This window comes from Loxodonta africana, chromosome 10, assembly GCF_030014295.1.
Source record: "Loxodonta africana isolate mLoxAfr1 chromosome 10, mLoxAfr1.hap2, whole genome shotgun sequence".
Taxonomy (NCBI): Eukaryota; Metazoa; Chordata; class Mammalia; order Proboscidea; family Elephantidae; genus Loxodonta; species Loxodonta africana.
In genome coordinates, this window is record NC_087351.1 from 101,623,862 (window position 1) to 101,643,062 (window position 19,201).

Consider the following 19,201-nt stretch of genomic DNA (forward strand, 5'->3'; position numbering starts at 1 on the left):
AGCAATCCAGGAAAAGGAAACAGCAAGTTCAAAAGCCTTGAGGTGGCATCATGATTGGTATATTCAAGGCACACCAAGGAGGGCTGTATGTTGTATTAGGTGCCGTTCAGTGCGTTCCAACTCATAGTGACAACAGAACAAAACACTGCCTGGTGCTGCACCATTTTCACAGTCATTACTATGTTTGAGCCCATTGTTGGAGCTACTGTTTCAGTCCATCTCAATGAGTGTTTTCCTCTTTTTCACTGATCCTCTACTTTACCAAGCATGATGTCCTTCTCTAGGGACTGTTCCCTCCTGGTAACAAGTCCAAAGTATGTGAGATAAGTCTCGTATCCTTGCTTCTCAGGAGCATTCTGGCTGTACTTCTTCCAAGACAGATTTGTTCGTTCTTCTGGCAGTCCATGGTATAGCCTATATTCATCGCCAGCACCCTAATTCAAAGATATCAGTTCTTCTTCGGTTTTCCTTATTCATTATCCAGCTTTTGAATGCATATTAGGCAATTGAAAGCACCATGGCTTGGGTCAGGGACCACTTAGTCCTCAAGGTGACATCTTTGCTTTTGAACACTTTAACGAAGTCTTTTTCAACAGATATATCCAATGCAATACGTTGTTTGCGTTTCTTGACTGCCGCTTCCACGGGCATTGATTGTGGATCCAAGTAAAATGAAATTCTTGACAACTCCATCTTTTCTCTGTTTATCATGAAGTTGCTTATTGGTCCAGTTGTTAGGATTTTTGTTTTTTTTAAATGTTGAGGTGCAATCTGTACCAAAGGCTCTGGTCTTTGATCTTCATCAGTAAGGGCTTCAGGTCCTCTTCACTTTCAGCAAACAAGGCTATATTATCTACATATTGCAAGTTGTTAATGAGTCTTTCTCCAGTCCTAACGCCATGTTCTTCATATAGTCCAGCTTCTCAAATTATTTGCTCAGCATACAGATTGAATCCCAGATTGAATAAAGTATGGTGAAAGGATACAACCCTGACACACATCTTTCCTGGCTTTAAACCATGTGGTATCCCCTCGTTCTGTTCAAACGACAACCTCTTGATCTACCTACAGATTCCTCATGAGCACAATTAAGTGTTCTGGAATTCCTATTTTTCGCAGCGTTGTCCGTAATTCATTATGATCCGTACAGTTGAATGCCTTTGCATAGTCAGTGAAACACAGGTAAATATCTTTCTGGTATTCTCTGCTTTCAACCAAGATCCGTCTGACATTAGCAATGATATCCCTGGTTCCACGTTCTCTTCTGAATTGGCTTGAATTTCTGGCAGTTCCCTGTAAATGTACTGCTGCAACTGCTTTTGAATGATCTTCAGCAGAATTTTACTTGTGTCTGATATTAATGATCCGGAAAGCAAAATCAAAACCCATTGCTGTCAAGTCGATTCTGACACATAGCAATCCTATAGTCAGAGAGAACTGCACCATAGGGTTTCCAAGGAGCAGCTGGTGGCTTTGAACTGCCGATCTTTGGGTTAGCAGCCAGGCTGTTAGATATTAATGATAGTTTCGATAATTTCCACATTTGTTGGATCACCTTTCTGTGGAATGAGTACAAATATGGATCTCTTCCAGTCAGTTGGCCAGGAAGGCTGTCTTCCAAATTTGTTGGCATAGACAAGTGAGCACCTCAGTGCCGCATCTGTTTGTTGAAACATCTCAATTGGTATTCAGTGCAGCTCGGACTTCTTTCTTCAGTATCGCCAGTTCTTGATCATATGCTACCTCCTGAAATGGTTGAATGTCGACCAGTTCCTTTTGGTACAGTAAGGCTGTGTATTCCTTCCATCTTTTGATGTTTCCTATGTTGTTTAATATTTTCCTGTAGAATCCTTCAGTATTGCAACTTGAGGCTTGAATTTTTTTCTTCAGTTCTTTCAGCTTGAGAAATGCCAAGTACGTTCTTCTTTTTCGGTATTATATCTCCAGGTCTCTGCACATTTCATTATAATACTTTGTTTGTCTTCTTGAGCCGCCCTTTGAGATCTTCTGTTCAACTCTTATACTTCATCCTTTTGCTTTAGCTATTCTACATTCAAAAGCAAGTTTCAGAATCTCTTCTGACATCCATTTTGGCCTTTTCTTTCCTTCCTGTCTTTTTAACGACCTCTTGCTTTCTTCATATCGTTGATGTCATTCCACAGCTTGCCTGGGCTTCAGTCATTAGTGTTCAATGCAGCAAATCTATTCTTGAGATGGTCTCTAAATTCAGACGGAATATACTCAAGGTCCGTACTTTGGCGCTCATGTACTTGCTTTAATTTTCTTCAGCTTCAACTTGAACTTGCATAGGAGCAATTGAGGGTCTATTCCACAGTTGGCCCCTGGCCTTGGTCTGACTGATGGTACCGAACTTCTCCATTCTCTCTTTCCACAAATGTAGTCGATTTGATTCCTGTGTATCTCATCTGGTGAGGTCCATGAGGGCTATCTAGCTGGCATGCAGTGAGACAGCTGGAGAGTGATAAGAGATGAGATCATTGTGATGGGGCAGAGAGATGCTAGTCATGTAGGGATGTGGCCGCTGCAAGGAGTTTGGCCTTTACTCTGAATGAAATTGGAAGCCCTTGGAAGGTTTTGAGTCAAGGAGTAACGTGAGTTAATTTAACTTTTAAAAGTATCTCTCTGGCTACTGTATTGGGAATAGTCTTGAAAGGCTAATGGTAGAAACAGGACGACCAGGTAGGAGACAGTGATCTAGGTGAGAAAAAATGGCTGCAGTGGAGGGAATGTGAAATAGTTGGGTTCTGGATACATTTTAAAGGGTGTCGACAGCATTTACTCATGGATCAAATGTAGATAGGGTGTAAGAGAAAAAGAGGAGTGAGTCAAGAATGACTCCTAAGACTTAGGGCCTGTCAACCAAAAGGACAATTATCATCTATCCCATGTGTGTCAGAGTAGCAGTGTGCTCCATAGGGTTTTCACTGGCTGATTTTTCAGAGTTAGATCATCAGGCCTTTCTTCCAAGCCACCTCTGGGTGGACTCAAACCTCCCGCCTTTTGGTTAGCAGCTGCCTCAGGCTGGGTTCCCTAGAGACACAAACACAAGGTTGGCAGGTCAGACAGCAGGTCTCTGGCTCGCAGGCTGCAGAGGCCAATGAATCCCAAGATTGACAGGTAAGCTGCTAGCTTAAGTCCCAACAACTGGAGGTCAGATGAACAGGAGCCAGCTGCAGGATCCAGAGTGAGCAAAAGCCCTTGCGCTTTGCCAGAAAATCCACCTATATGGGATGCAGCCACACCTCCAAGAAATGCCCTTTCAACTGATTGGCTGCTCATAGCATTATGCGTTATATCAGATCTCATTATGGAGGTGATTACATAATTGCATAGTTCCCAAACTACATCATAACTGCCAAACCACTGTGAATCATGGCCCAGCCAAACTGACACACAACCTTAACCATCACAGCAGCTGAGCATGTTAAACATTTGCACCACTCAGAGGCTCCTTGTCTGTATAGAGAAAGGTCTGTGGATTTTTAAATTTACATATCGATAGTGTAAACATTTTTTAGCAAGAAAAAAATGTGCCTTTTACTAGTTCTATAAGACCAAAAAAATTAAATTTTCTCTTTTGTTCTATATTTTAGATGATATTTAGAGATTTGTTTTTCCCCCTTAGATGCAGACCAACAACGAAGAGAGAAACTCAAAAGGGAATTAGCACGATGTGAAAAGGAGTTGAGGTTAGCTAAAACCATAAGGCAGGCCAATTCTAAAAATAATTCCAGGTCAATATTAAGCACGCTGCAAAAGGTAAGATAGTATTTTTACCTTTTACAAGCAAATATTTCTAAGATACTTCATTAGTGGTACAATCTGACTTTTTGGTGACCATCTACCTTATTTTTTGTCAGAAAAGTTCTAAATTTGTGTTTTAACACAGAGGGAATTTTACCTGGGCCTGTCGACACAAATGGGAGCCAGCTCCATGGCAGCACACAACACATAGTGTCTTGTAATATACCCCCCTCTCTTTCCCATGGGGAGTCTTTTTTGGCCTGAGAATGTTGTCACAGTGTGTTTTCAGTGGTGGTGGGATGAAAAGTGAATGTGAAGCATAAACTTGTAAGTTTGAAATCATGAAGTGTAACCTTATACAGATGACAATGTGAAGTGCCATGAAATTATGTCTGCTTCTGTGTCCATTCTTCAGTTGTTGAGCTCTTGCCCCTGTAAGCTACTTGTAGCTTTCCGGGCTTCATTCTCAGCTCTCGTTTCAGCCACTTACGGATAGAAAAGGACAGTGTCTTTTGAGGAAAAGAATGCTGGGTTTTAATAACAAAAACGAACTTCGATTTGTTCTTATTGAGATGCTTAACTGAAAATGGAACCAGCAGATCTAATCCAGCAGGAGATACATTACAGTTAGTGCTGTGAATGTTATTATTTATGCTTATACCATAAAGGTTAGATTTTCTTTTAGGCTAAAGATAAGGAGGGTTTCTGTACTGAAGTCTCTACCGCAGACTAAGTTAATAGTAGAACATTTTCCACTAAATTTTAGATTGATATTCTTCTATTTCTTAAGGCTTAATTATTAAAGACTGAGGAGCTAAGAGTTTCATGAAAACAATTTTTGGGGTTTCTTTAGCTTGGTATTTTTAATCCCAATGAACACTTCGTACTATAATACCTCACCTTTGAGTAATGCTTTAAACACACACACATACAGCCTAAGCCTCACAACAGCCCTGTCATCAGTGAACCTGTGAATATGAGAGTCCCTAGCGCTACTATAGAGATAAAAGGACCAGGCATAAAGCCAGTTCCTTTAGAATAAACCTGCTGTACTCCATACTGTACTGTGCCATTTAGGAATCGGTTTATCAATATTTGACTCACGTGTATATTTTCATTTTTAGTGATTGTACTTTTTAACTGAAAATTCAAAATATTTTCTATTATACAGCATTTTTAATGTAATTTGATAATTTTATCTTTAGATAAGAATGGAATTTGTTGAAAGTAAAATACATAATTAAGTCTGTAAATATAAGATGTTTTAATTTTTCTATTAGCCACTGCAGCCCTATAACTTTGGCCTTCATAAAGTAGTTCTGTAAGAATGGCATGGGGGAGGTGTCTGACCTCCTCCAACGCCACAAGGGGGAAGAGAGCCAAGATCAACAGCCCAAGGCTGATTCCTATGAGGCAGAGGCCAGGCAAGCCTTCTCTCTCTGCCATCTCTACCAATTCTGACACCAACCATCCCTCCCACAGTGCTCTTTACTGGGTTCAGTAATTCATTGCAATGGCCACACAGAACTCACAGACCATACTCACAATTATGGGTTTATTAGGGAAGTTAACAGTTAAAATTCAAGCTCAAGAACACTTAGGATACAGCTCTTCCATCAGGATAGCCTCTCTCTGGCTCTGAGTCTCTGCCCAAAGGTACTCAGCTTTCTTTCTCCATGGGCCAGGAAGCCCACCACACTGTCTCCTGCTGCCAGGTCTCTGCTGCTAGGTATCTCCTTCCTTGATGGTGGTGGGCTCCTCTCTTCTACTCTGAAATTGGCTCTCTTTAAGGAAAACTGACCAGTCTCCTTGGTAAGCCACAATTACCCTATCACACGATCACCTGGGTAGAGTTACAAGCCCATGGCCACACGCAAAAGTAGTCACACTGCAAGTTCATTTATACATGTTCTTATTGACTCCATTTAGAAGTCACAGTAACTTGCAATTTGCTAAGAGTTTTGCTAAGCCTTGATGATAAACATTTTAGGCACATGCAAATTGTCTTAAAATTATTATTTTTGGCAGTGTATTTATTTTGCAAATTAGGTGGCTTTAGAATGTTTACTATAATTTACCTTTAAAAAGAAAATGCTAGCTTTAGCTTCTAAACATATTAGCAATTTACATACATGAGATCATATATCAGAAACTCTTTATTTTGAAAATTGCCAGCACTGACTCTAGTGAAGAAAACAGACCCAGCTTTGATTTCCATTTCATTGCATATGAGGAATTAATTGTAAATATGGATGTGCTAAAGAATCATTTGGTCTGTCCAGCCTGCCCATTCAACTTATAATTGAGTCCACTCACAAGTACAAAATCTTATTGCAACTTCTAGTCATTTGATAAAACTATCTTTAAAAAATGGATTTCCTTTGCTTATTTTTATTTATAGAGTTTGTAAATTAAGCATGATTGATAGTTTTTCCCTTTAAAACAATAATGTGAAATATAGAAACATTTTTATTTTAGTTTTAAATAATTTCAGTAATTTTATTTACATGGTAATTTATATGATAGGTACTCTGTTGCCACTGTATAGAGTAAAAAAGGGATGATAAAAATAACTTCTTTCACTGCTATGGAGTGCTTACTATGTACAAGATACTGTCACACCTATTTAACTGTCAAATGTATTAACTCATTGAATCCTCACACTGACTTCTGGGAGACGCTACAATTACTACCATTTTATAGATGAAGAAACTGAGGCACAGGATCTGACAGATTCAAACTCAGGCTCTTCACCATTGCATCATACTATCTATTTTAAAAACTCATTTGAAAATGCTATATTTTTAGATTTTTTACGGCACCAAGAATCTTAAATTGATTTTAACTGCTTTCCTGGTAGTGAACAAGTCAGCTAACCTAACTACTAATTTATCTAAGTGAAGAAACTGCAGATAACTGGATATGAATTTGTAAATGCAATTGACTGTCAACCCAAATGTTCTTAGCCTGCAGGTGAACCACAGGATGAGGCTGATGTGTTAACAGAAGGAATAAGGGAATTTCCTTCCTTTGCAAGGTCACGAGTACCTTCTTCAGAGAGACTACTCCTTGGCCCATGTAAAACCGATAAAGTCCTCACGAGTGGTACTGAGGAGAACTCCAGTTCCTCCCTCACCAGTATGGGTCACACGGTTTCCCGGCCGAGGAAACTGAGCTCTGCAAGGCCTTACAGCAGAGGGCCCAGGAGCGCAGGGCCCAGGAGCGCATGCCCCAGTCCCCACCGGTTTCAGCTGGTTATTTCAAAAGCACCCACTGGGGATCTTTTGGATAAACATTCTGAACTCTTTTCTAACAAAGAATTGCCATTCACTCCACGCACTTTAAAAACAGATGCAAAATCTTTCCTGTCACAGTACCGATACTATACACCTGCCAGAAGAAAAAAGGCTCAGCGGATAGAAGCTGAAACCCAGACTGAAGTAAGCAGGTATGACTCATCAACAGCCAGTAGTAAACCCTTTCAGATATTGTAGAAATGAAATTAGCATTCCTTATTTTATATCATGCACCTCAAGCCCCACACTTAACATCTGGTAGTGTCCTTTTGATTAGAATAAGGTTAATAAGGTGACTTTCATTTTGCATGTATCATTAAAACTGGACGAGTAATTGTTGAAAAAATATAGAAAAGTTAGCTATTAAACTTGTCAGGCTCCTTATAGACATAAATGTTGAAAAAAAAAAAAAAAACGTTGCCGTCGGGTCAATTCTGACCTGTAATGATGTTACTTAATTTATTGTTTCAAACATGGAGACCTTGTTCAAATTTTATGCATTATTTTCAGGATATCCTTAAAATACCTCATCAGACAGCATTTGGGTAAACATATCTATTAATTCATGTTAAAAATAGCAAAACAATGAGCTATAGAGGGAAAAAACAATTGTTTAACCAACTACTCCTGCTCCCCCTTTCCTGTAAATATTCAGTCCTAGTCTTGTATAGCAGGAACTCCCCAAGAATAATTTAGACAGTTGGGATAATTTCTAGACATTAAGTATAATAATTTACCTCAATAATGTTTTCATATACAATGTGCCTAAAAAAAAAAAAAAAAGCCCATTGCCATCAAGTAGATTCCAACTCATAGCGATCCTATAGGACAGAGTAGAACTGCCCCATAGAGTTTCCAAGGAGCACCTGGTGGATTTGAACTGCCAGCCTTTTGGTTAGCAGCCATAGCACTTACCCACTAAGCCACCAGGGTTTCCACAATAGTTAGTGCCTAGCACACAACACATCTTCCTAAGAGTTTGCCAAATGAATGAAGAAGCAAACAAATCTTGTAAAGTATTAAGTGTTAGCTGATTTGTGATTTTTTTCCTAGTGTTATGTGAACAAGTATTTATCTAGTACTATTTTAGAAAGTAAAAAAAAAGGGTATAGATATCTATACCCAAGAAAAGAATATTAGCCTATTTTTTTTTTTAATGTCTGTGTTTGTAGATATTTAGCCAAAGATTAAACAATTGAATCTACTATAGAGCTTGTGAAGTTGGGGAGAGATGAGGAAAGCAAGTATATCCTGTCTGATTATAGTTACGATTGCTCGTGAAAGAAATACTTCCCATCTTCTCCTATATTAGCGACAGCAACGGGTTTTTGTTTTGTGTATTACTCCTGTTCTGCCCAGCTGATATCTAGCTGGTGTTCAGCAAAGGAAAAAGAAGCATACATAACCCAAGCCATAGCTATTTCATGATGATATTATTGGGAATGACACATTTTGTGAGAACATATCAGCCTCATTCTCTTGTTTGAGTTTTTTTCTAGACAGTAAAGCTTGTTATCACAATGTTTATATTTTGAAGGCTTATAGTCATTTCTTTTAAAACACTACAGCTTTAACTCTGATTTTGAGACAGCTGAGACTGAGAATTTGACAGATTCAGAAGTGAACATACAGCAGGTAATAAAAATGAGATATTTTCAGGTCGCCACATTTGAATTGCGGATGCTTTAACTTAAAAAAAATATGTATAGCTATTTGGAGCTGGTGTTTTTGTATAATTGTGAGGACTATGAGTATAATCTCTTGGTGACACTTGTTGCATATGCTGTTGCCAGAATGCAGAAGGTTGCCTATTTACAAATGGTTATAGCTCTCTGTGAATGGCCAGATGGAGCCTGCCCAAGTTGGGAAATCATTTGTTATTAGCATCTTTTCCAGATGGTTACTTGATTGGCAGGATAGATGAATGAAATACCTTAATGTTTTCAAAGATGCAGACTTGAATAAAGGAGCCAGCAAAGCTGGGCAAGAAGCTATTTGAGTTTTTATACCTGCGTTTTTTTTTTTTTTTTTTTTTAAGAATTGCCACTGATTATATTATTGGAAGTTACCCATTTTATAAGAATAGATGGATATCATTCTCTTATGTTTGCTTTTACTTTTTCCTAGACAATTAAGCTTTTTATCATGTTTATATTTTGAAGGCTTAGCAATCATTTCTTGTAAAATATTACAGCTTTAAGTTTGGTTTTGAGGCAAAGTGATTTTTTTTATTTTGGGAGGGTGTCAATCATCCACTTGTATTCTAAGATAAGTTTACTGTTTGTAAAAATAATTTGTTTATTAAAATTTAAAACACAGACTAAGGGATAGAAGAATAAAACATATTTCCACTCAACTTCCTTCTCCCCTTGTGAAAACAAGCAGATTATAGGTTTACATCTCAGCCACTAATGGCTGTTTGACATAGGGCCCTGCCACTTAAGGCTCAAGGACAACTCACTTATCCTCTGAGACCTGAGTTTCCTGATCCAGAAAACCTGCAGTTGCCTTATGAGATTGCTGGGGAGAATAAATGATGTCAGTAAAGTGCCTGGCATGGTATGTGTTTGATAAATGATGGCTATTACTAGCTTGAGATATAGGAAGTTAGCTCTACAGATAATAAACTAAAGCAGAAGTTCGTTTTTATTACGTGTGCTCCAAATGTTTATTCATAACTCTGCAAGAACATGGTGTGTCCCCGTAGCCAATAACCAGCAATAGATCCCACTGGCAATTGACGTGAGGAAGCTAGTATTCACTGCATTGTACCCACATTTTAACAGCACTTTTATTAAACTGTGGAGCACTATATAGAGATGAGCACTGTAAAGATTAAATCTGAAAATGTGTAAATGCTTGGCCCAGTATGTGCCACATACCCATAGTAAGGCATATATAAAAGTAAGTTGCCGTTATTTTTGTGTGTTAATATTACCGTTAATATTGCCACTGCTACCACTGCTGCTACGTATTTGACATGCTGGCCTTTGAAACAGATGGGCTATTTGAATTTCTGAATAATGAGGTTTTTTTTTTCTCAATTGTACTTAAAATTTTCAAATTTGCTCCATTTTCTCTTTATATGTTTATTTGTGGTGATTTCTTAATGACATTTAAAATGTCTTCATTAAAATACAAGAAATAAGACCTTGTTTTGTTTTACTTTAAACAAGCAAAAGACAAAAAAGTACTGATTGGATGGAAGAAAATATTCTAAAACATTCCTTTATCATAATAAATCAGTCACTTGTAACTACTGGAAATCTCCATTCTCTCTTTTGCAATTTGCTATGCTTTGTTTTATTTCTGCTTTCATATGTCTAAAGTAAATAAAGATTTATTCTTACTGCATCCCAGGCACCTAGCTGTTTAACACATGGTACCAGAGAAAAAACACCTTTACCTTCACAAAAGTATGGCTTAACGTGGGATGAGATTAAAGAGGGCGTTCTTCAACGTTCCGCACCCAGGTAAACACCTTACAGGAGAAATCATGTCAACTGTCTTTATCTAATTGCTTTCCTGTAAAACAGACACATAGTGTTTGCAACATAAGTACTATTTTAATTACATGCTATAATAATCCATTTTGGTGTCATACAATTCAATGGTATTGTTAATTTTACTAAGGAAATTTACAAAGTAGGTGCTTAATGAAAGTTTGAGTTAATTATGCTAATTCATTAATAAAGGAAAAGGGACACTAACTTGCATTAGTCACCATCACTACTGATAGGAAAAAGGATTTTCAGCCGAGACAAGTCCTCTGGCAGTGATGCTAGTCAGCTTCCACGGCACACGCAGCCCTGAAGGACCTGACCACCTGAGGAGTCGTCATTTGTGGTTCTGAGTATTTACCGGACGCTCGTGCTGATCTTGCCATGCCGTATGGGGGTGCTTGTTTAATAATTATGGAATACTGCATCGGAACAAAAATGATACATTAGCAGGCAGTAGAAAGCCTAAAAGATGCCCTTAAATCGTTCCATCTATCCAAATGCATTTCAAATGTCAGGGATTGAATATAAGATGAAGGGGGTGGCAGAAAGGAAGAAGGAGGGATGAAAAAGTGAGCAAGAATGAAATGTTACGCAGCCGTCCAGGAGTCCACTTCACACAATCCCTCAGGGTGCATCGGCTGTGCTCCTCCCTCAGGCCTTTACTAGGGAGAGCTGACCTGCTCAGATCACCTGGGAGTTCACTGCTAACCTCCCTGTCCTTGAAATTTATGATGCTTCAATACTCGTAATTTAATATTTATAAACTACACTTGAGCCCGTCTTCAATGAACATAAAGAATGTCCTAAAAAAAGGAATGTTTGTCTCTTCTAGTGATTTCTGTCTAGAAGAAGTACAGGTAGTCCTCAACTTAGAACGTATTCGAGTTAAGAGGAACCGCACTTACGACGGTCTGTTTTTTTTTTTTACATCTTAATGATACTTAATATGTACCACATATAATGTTGCAGTGCATAATTTGCTGATGTTATCATTTTCAAATGGCCACTTGCAGATTTTCAATGTTATGATTTACTGTTCAAAACACTGCCTTATAGCCGGCTATGAAACAGAAAAAAAAAATATGAAGAGGTATTTAAGTCAGGACCGACTTACGTTGGATTTGGAATGGAACCCCGTCGTAAGTCGGGGACTACCTGTAAAGTAAAATATTATAATTGAGTATACCTGAATAAAAAGCTTAGGATTAATAGTGACATAACTAAATATGACAAAATTTATCATAATGACCAGCTAAAAATTTTTTCATAGAGAAATACCTGTTTGCAGCATTATTTATGTATTAAAAAACCAAACCAGTTGCCGTCAACTTGACTCCAACTCATGGAGACCCCATGTGTGTCAGAGTAGAACTGTGCTCCGTAGAGTTTTTCAATGGCTGTGATTTTTCCGAAGTAGACCACCAAGCCCTTCTTCTGAGGCGCCTCGGGGTGGATTTGAACCGCCAATCTTTTAGCAAGTAGCCAAGCACTTAACCATTTGTGCTACCTAGGGACTCCATACCAAAGGGTCAGCAGTTCAGATCTGCCAGGCGGTCCTTGGAAACTCTATGGGGCAGTTCTACTCTGTCCTATAGGGTTGCTATGAGTCAGAATCGACTCGATGGCACTGGGTTTGTTTTTTTTTTTTTTTAGGGACTCCATTTGTATATTAACCTCAGCCAAAGTGTCATTGTTTATACTAGGGAAGTGCCATGCTGTACTTGAAAAAAGGATTGTGAATTTATAATTACAAAACTAGTTTAAAAATCTATCTTTGCTATTTATTAACATGAAACGTTGACAAGTTACTTAGTCTCTCTGACCCACAGTGAGCTCATTAGTACATGCTAAAGTAATACCTATCCAACATACCTGACCAAGTTGTTTTGAAGATTAAATTAGATCATGGATATGAAAGTGCTCAATAAATTCTGAAATATTATTATTAACATTTAATGCTACTAAACACTATTGTATGCCAACTATTATTTTGCTCAGATATTTTAATTTATCTTTCCAGGACAATATCCAAGTATTCCCTACAACCTTCAGGGAGAAAAATTCACTCTGAGTAAGATCATTTTTACCTCTTCATTTTGCTTAATGGGAAACAAGAATTAAGACTCACATAGAGCGTTATTAAATAAGCGAGGATTGAACACGAGCTTTGCTTATGGCCAGCTTTGGAGTATCAGTCACCTAATACTTGCAAAATTTGAGAAAATGACTGAAATTTTCTGAAATAATTTTCAGTGGTGTCATTTTTATCCCTGGTTGCAATTTGTTCCTATGTTAATAATAGCTGCTATTTTTTTTTTTATAATCGATTCCCCTGGGTGGACATTTTGAACCCACCCAGAGACACCTTGGAATAAAGACCTGGCAGTCTGCTTCCAAAAGGTCACAGCCTTGAAACCCTGATGGTGCAGTTCTGCTCTGCACATGCGGGGTCGCCATGAGTTGGAATCGACTCAACAGCAACTGGTTTGGTTTTGGTTTTATCCTTTTACTTTTACAAGTAAAAATAATGAAGTAATAAAGAAGAAATACAGACTTTTGGTAGATCAGAATACTCTTCCTAGAAGTTTCTAACTTCTCCAGATGTCTGCAGATGTTATACTTCTAGGTGATAATGTTTTACCTAAGCTGAAATTTTTTTTTTTCCAGAGAAAATCATCTATTTGATAAAGTTTTACTTATTCCCAAATGTGTTGCTTAAATATTAGAGCCTGGGAATCAGTTTGAAAGTGTAACTTTTTTTTTTAAGGTGCTTTTTTTTTTAAGTGAAAGTTTACAAACCAATTCAGTCTCTCCTACAAAAATTTTTGTACACCTTGCTGTATAGCCCTAATTGCTCTCCCTCTAATGAGACAGCACACTCCTTCCCTCCACTCTCTATTTTCGTGTCTATTCGGCCAGCTTCTGACCCCCTCTGCTCTCTCATCTCCCCTCCAGACAGGAGATGCCAACATAGTCTCATGTGTCTACTTGATCCAAGAAGCTCATTCTTCACTAGAATCGTTTTCTATCCCATAGTCCAGTCCAATCCCTGTCTGAAGAGTTGGCTTTGGGAATGGCTCCTGTCTTGGGCTAACAGAAAGTCTGGGGATCATGACCTCCAGGGTCCTCCTAGTCTCAGTCAGACCATTAAGTCTGGTCTCTTTATGAGAATTTGGGGTCTGCATCCCACTGCTGTCCTGCTCCCTGAGGGGCTCTCCGTTGCACTCCTGTCAGGGCAGTCATCGGTTGTAGCCGGCTACCATCTAGTTCTTCTGGTCTCAGGATGATGCAGTCTCTGGTTTATGTGGCCCTTTATCTCTCTTGGGCTCATAATTACCTTGTGTCTTTGGTGTTCTTCATTCTCCTTTGCTCCAGGTGGGTTGAGACCCATTGATGCATCTTAGATGGCTGCTTGCTGGTATTTAAGACCCCAGAAGCCACTCTACAAAGTGGGATGCAGAATGTTTTCTTAATAGATTTTATTATGCTAATTGTCTTAGATGTCACCTGAAACCATGGTCCCCAAACCCCCGCCCCTGCTACGCTGGCCTTCAAAGCATTCAGTTTATTCAGGAAACGTCTTTGCTTTTAGTTTAGTCCAGTTGTGCTGACCTCACCTGAACTGTGTGTTGTCTTTCCCTTCACCTAAAACAATCCTTATCTACTATCTTAGGAGTAAAAACTCCTTTCCCTCCCTCCTTCCATCCCTCCCCACTCTGGTAACCATCAAAGAATATTGAAAGTGTAACTTTTTATATGACATTTTAATCTTCCATTATCTTACTTGCTTATTAACTCTTCCCCTTATATTTAGTAATTGAGTAGTTGCTATTACATTTTCTACTAAGTCACTAATTTCTGATAATACAAACTTATAATAATGTACTAATTTTCTTGTAATAGATACTAAAATAATGATCTCATGTTTTTGTTAGGTGCCATCGAGTCGGTTCCGACTCATAGCGACCCTACAGGACAGAGCAGAACTGCCCCATAGGCAGTTTCCAAGGAGCAGCTGGTGCATTTGATCTGCTGACCTTTTGGTTAGCAGCCATAGCTTTTAACCAGTGTGCCATCAGGGCCCCATACATAATGTAATACAGAAGTGTGTTCAAGTAATTAAAAATTACCACTATGTTAACGTACATAAATTTTTCTATTGGAGCTTTTTTCCTTCTCTCCAAACATTTTGAGAAAGAAAATAAATTTTTTCCATCAGTTTCCCAGCCTTAAAACAAGATGCTCTGTTGGGAGCAAAACAGGATTTCACTGTTGACATTTTTCTCCCTCCCCAAAGTGCCTCTCAGAGGAGCTTGGCCTCTGCTTGCAGGACCTGGTAAAATTCACAACACCTGTCAGGAACGTTTGCTTCAGACGGATCACATTTGATTGCCTTCTTGGCCTTGGTCGCTCATTTTGTTTACTTTTTTTTTTTTTTTAACTGCTATTCATGTTGTAAACGTCTATAAAATCTTACCCTATTAGGTAATATTTTCTTATTTTAATATTTACTCTTGCATAATTTGAGAAGGTAGACATGTTTGTTTTATAATATTCCTCTTAATATAAGGAGATAAAAAGTATATTTGTAACAGTAAAGATATTTCTAAGATACTCATGTTTCTTGTAGTTTTCAGATATAAGTAAAGAATATTTTATGCTATATTTTGCCTTGCTTTCACAGTGAAGAAGAACTATTGTATCTGAGTTTCATTGAAGATGTAACAGATGAAATTTTGAAACTTGGTTTCTTCTCAAATAGGTTAGATTTTTTTTAAATTGTGTTTGGTGGTGAAGTATGTATTAGGTACTCTTGGCATGGTGTTAATTTTTTAGTTACTTCCACACATATTAAGAAGTGAAAAATCAAGGGGAGTGATCATATTCTTGTCATTGATAGCAAAATGTAAAGAATGTTTAATTCCTATTCTAAGGCAAGTCCATAGTTTGGGAGAGTTATAGAAAAAAAATAGAGATTTTATTCATTTAAATACTGTTAAAGCTCTTGTTTATACCAGACCAGTAAAATAAACTTTTACTTCTTACTTGCATAAAAGCTAGGTTTGTACACTGTAAATGAAATGGAAAGTTTGTAAAGCCAGATCAGGTATTTTATATCTTAAGCAAACTGTGTGACCCTGTATATGGCTTGAACATTTGTGAATCTAAAATTCGTTGGGCCTGGGCCTCACTTTATACAATAAACATATATAACATGGCACAGGACCCTATTATGTACAGTGTATGCTTTCTGTTATAATATGCCAAGTGCAGACATTTCTAATGAATTCTTCCTATTCCCTACGTCAAACTTTTTTTTTGTTTTAATTAAAGCAGACTTTTTCATTATTTGGATAAAAAGATATATCAAAAAGACCTAAGTTTTTGGCAATGATTCTATTTATTTCTTCCATTTAAAAAAGTTGGTTTCAAATGTTTGAATAAAATATAATATATTTATGCTGATTTTTAAAAATTTTTTCTCTTAATGTTATAAAGCTATTCATTGCAGCATTTTTTATAGTAGGAAAAAAGTAATCAACCTGAGTGTTGAATAAACTCTAGCATATCCGTAAGAGTGAGTGCTATTTGTCTATTAAAAATGATGTCGTAGAAGTGAATTTACTGATATAGTAAGATATTCACAGTATATTGTTTGATTACAAAAACAGTTTTGTTAAAGAAATATATATGCATAGAAAAATGTCTATGAGTGAATATCCTAAAACTTTAAAAGGTAAAATAAACATTCTTGGGCTTTTAAAAAATTGCTAGATAATTCAGTAGTACTAAATGTAACATTGGCTGATAATTGAGGATAACAAATAGTAACAAAAGAAATGAGTTGTTTTGCACAAAACCTGTTGATCCAGTCATGTGATAAAAAAGACAAGCATAGTCTAGTTGCAAGAATAAATTGTCTGGAGCCGGATACATCTATCTGGGTTGATTTCTCTGAATGGCTTGCGACCTTTGCAGAAAGTAAATGAACACCTTACAGATGTCGCTTTTTCATCTTTCAGATGGTTTTTACAATTCCTTTCTATCCCAACACTGGTAAGGATTAGAGGTGTAATAGTATGTGTCTGCCACGAATGTCTAGCACTTAATGGTACTTCATAAGTGAGAGCGGTTACATTATTACATGATTTTACCATCAGTGGAATTATTTTCAAGAATAATTTAGGAGCCCATTAAACGCTTGCCGACTTATAGTGACCCTACAGGACAGGGTAGAACTGCCCCATAGTTTCCAAGGAGTCTCTGGTGGATTTGAACTGCCACTCTTTTGGTTAGCAGCCACAGCACTTAACCACTATGCCACCAGGGTTTCCTAATTTAGGAAGCATTGTAAAATAATTATTTACTTTGTAAGAGGATCTTCAGATTTGGTTTTTAGGGGGTGTGTGTGTATGTCAAAGAGAGAGAGAGGCTTTTAGTATTTGTGTGTGTGTGAGAAAAAAGGTTTTTGGTGTGTGTGTGTGCACATGCGTGCACAAGCACTCGCGTGAGAATTTTTGTACTCGTTTAAACTTGCAACCTCCTTATGCAACTTGAAGCAAATGCCTAGTTGAAGACATACTGGCTGCCAAGTTGGAGAACGTGACAGAACAGGAAAGGATAAGTCTTTAGTTTGGGAAGAAAAAGGTTAATCTAAAAAATATTTTCCAACCTTTAGTACTTTAATTATTGCATAGCTATTTTATATTTGATTGCCTCATTTTGAGACATTAACACTTTTACTTATAATTTGTAGGTTTTTAGAACGACTGTTTGAGAGACATATAAAAGAAAACAAACATCATTTGGAGGAGGTTTGTCTTTCCTTAAAACTTCATTAGAAGAATTCTAATGTAGAAATTTAAGATTTTTCTCTATACTTGCCCTTTTTTTTTTTTCTGGTTGGGGGGAGAAGAAGGGAGAGCATTAATCCTCCCGAGATTAGCAGCACTGCAGACAAAAGGAATTCAGCTTACCAGTTTAATTAATTGTTTGCTTTTTCTTAATCCTAGAGAAAAATGCGCCACCTGCTACATGTCCTGAAGGTGAACTTAGGCTGTATATCCGAGCAAACCTCAGTAAAGCTAAATGATGCCGATATGTTGACTTTACTTGATTTTGAAAAGACTAAGAATTCAAAACAAAATGACTTTAAAAAAGAGCATGAAATAACAATCCAACAGGAACATCAGGAATACCAGACAGCTTTGGATATGTTATTGTCTGTACAGAAAGATGAGAACGAGATATTCTCTCCATCAAATGATTTTTTCCTGCCCATCTTTAAAACAAAAAAGTATTCAGAAGGAGTTACAATTCAGCAGGTGAATGATGAAGCAAATCTTGAACCTTCAACATGGGATGAAAAAAACCCAAGTGTTTCAGACAGCTTAATAGACCAGGAAACCTCTGTGGATGTCATCGAAGTTGATAGCGACACTGAAGAGGTTGAGACTTCAGATGCATTAGCATGTCTTAGCCCACCATTTTCCCAGTCTGCCCAGTTCTCCAGGGTCACAGGTGACAACAATCATGACATGAAAGGGCCAACTCTTAAAATCATGGAAATGAGCATTGACGACTGTCCTTTGAATGTTTGATCTTCGTTAATAAACACCTCAGATGACCAGGAACTCAATATTCCCTTTCATTTTTTTTTTTTCTATATTTCAATATTAGTTTTCCATGCTACATAATAAATTACCACAAATGTGGCAGCTTAAAACAACACACATTTATTATTTATCCCACAGTTTCTGTGGGTCAGAACTCTGAGCACAGGCTAGCTGCGTCACTCCCTTTTTTAAAAAAGCTTTTGAGAGTCTCCACTTGCTAACAAGATAAAAGTCCATACCACTTCCATTTTTTATAATGCTCATCTCTTGCCGTCTTCTCCAGGGATGGATTACCCAGTAGGCAAAGTAAGCACAGATTTACTTGGGCTCACTTACTAATCTGTAAATAAGCGCAAGTAAGTAAGCCTGTGCTTACCTTGCTTACCGGGTAAATCCACCCATCAGGAAGTGTAAATTTGAGGAGGTTGGATTCTGTAGGAAGGTGCTGTGGATTGGGAGACAGATGCCAGCCATACCTAGAAGCAGAAGTTTGATGTAAAAACATGTGAAATTGTTCACTACCGACGATCTGGAAGCAAGGTAGGCACCATGCTTCCCTTACTTATTGGGTAATCTGCCCCATCTTCTCCCAAGCATCTGAAGTGCCTGTGACACCTAGTTTGCTTTCCCTGCCTCCATGCTGTCTGCTCAGAACACCATTCCCTCCCGCCTTCCCCCCCCGCCCCCGCCCCCGCCCCCGCCCTTAAGCCTCATTGACAGCCCAGACTAAATGTAACACCTCCTGGGAGCTCTGAGTGATTGCCCCTCCATCTGTCCCACTCTCTGGGACCGGAGGTCTTTCCCGTCTACAGTATGAATCATAATATTGCTTTTTGCTTGACTTGTCTTCTCTTTAGACTGTGGGCTTCTGAAGAGGAAGGATTTTCTTTCTCTTCGGACCCCCAAGTCAGTGCCTAGCACAGAGTGGCTGCCTGAATAAATGCATTTATTCTGGGAAGGAGATAGAGCCTGAGGGGAGGCTTAGCTAACAGCAAGGTTATAGGGAAAACACGGGATAGAC

The 19,201-nt window shown here is 38.1% G+C and overlaps 1 protein-coding gene across 2 annotated transcripts in view; it reads left to right on the forward strand.

Annotated features, from left to right (window-relative positions):
- The window catches only part of SPATA7 (spermatogenesis associated 7), a 36,389-nt gene extending 17,538 nt beyond the window's left edge, over window positions 1-18,851 (forward strand). Inside the window, exons 5-12 of one of the 2 annotated variants that reach the window (XR_775658.3) lie at window positions 3,647-3,780; window positions 6,732-7,213; window positions 8,630-8,696; window positions 10,422-10,534; window positions 11,397-11,473; window positions 12,585-12,635; window positions 15,249-15,326; window positions 17,322-17,379. Coding sequence is in view for 1 of the 2 variants with exons in the window: in XM_010588794.3 (XP_010587096.2) it covers window positions 3,647-3,780; window positions 6,732-7,213; window positions 8,630-8,696; window positions 10,422-10,534; window positions 12,585-12,635; window positions 15,249-15,326; window positions 17,322-17,379; window positions 17,578-18,165 (1,571 nt within the window). In the remaining variant the exon portion in view is untranslated. Of the gene's footprint in view, window positions 1-3,646; window positions 3,781-6,731; window positions 7,214-8,629; window positions 8,697-10,421; window positions 10,535-11,396; window positions 11,474-12,584; window positions 12,636-15,248; window positions 15,327-17,321; window positions 17,380-17,577 lie in introns of those variants that run through there. The other variant, XM_010588794.3, reaches the window with a different exon arrangement.
- The last annotated feature ends 350 nt before the right edge of the window (window positions 18,852-19,201 follow it).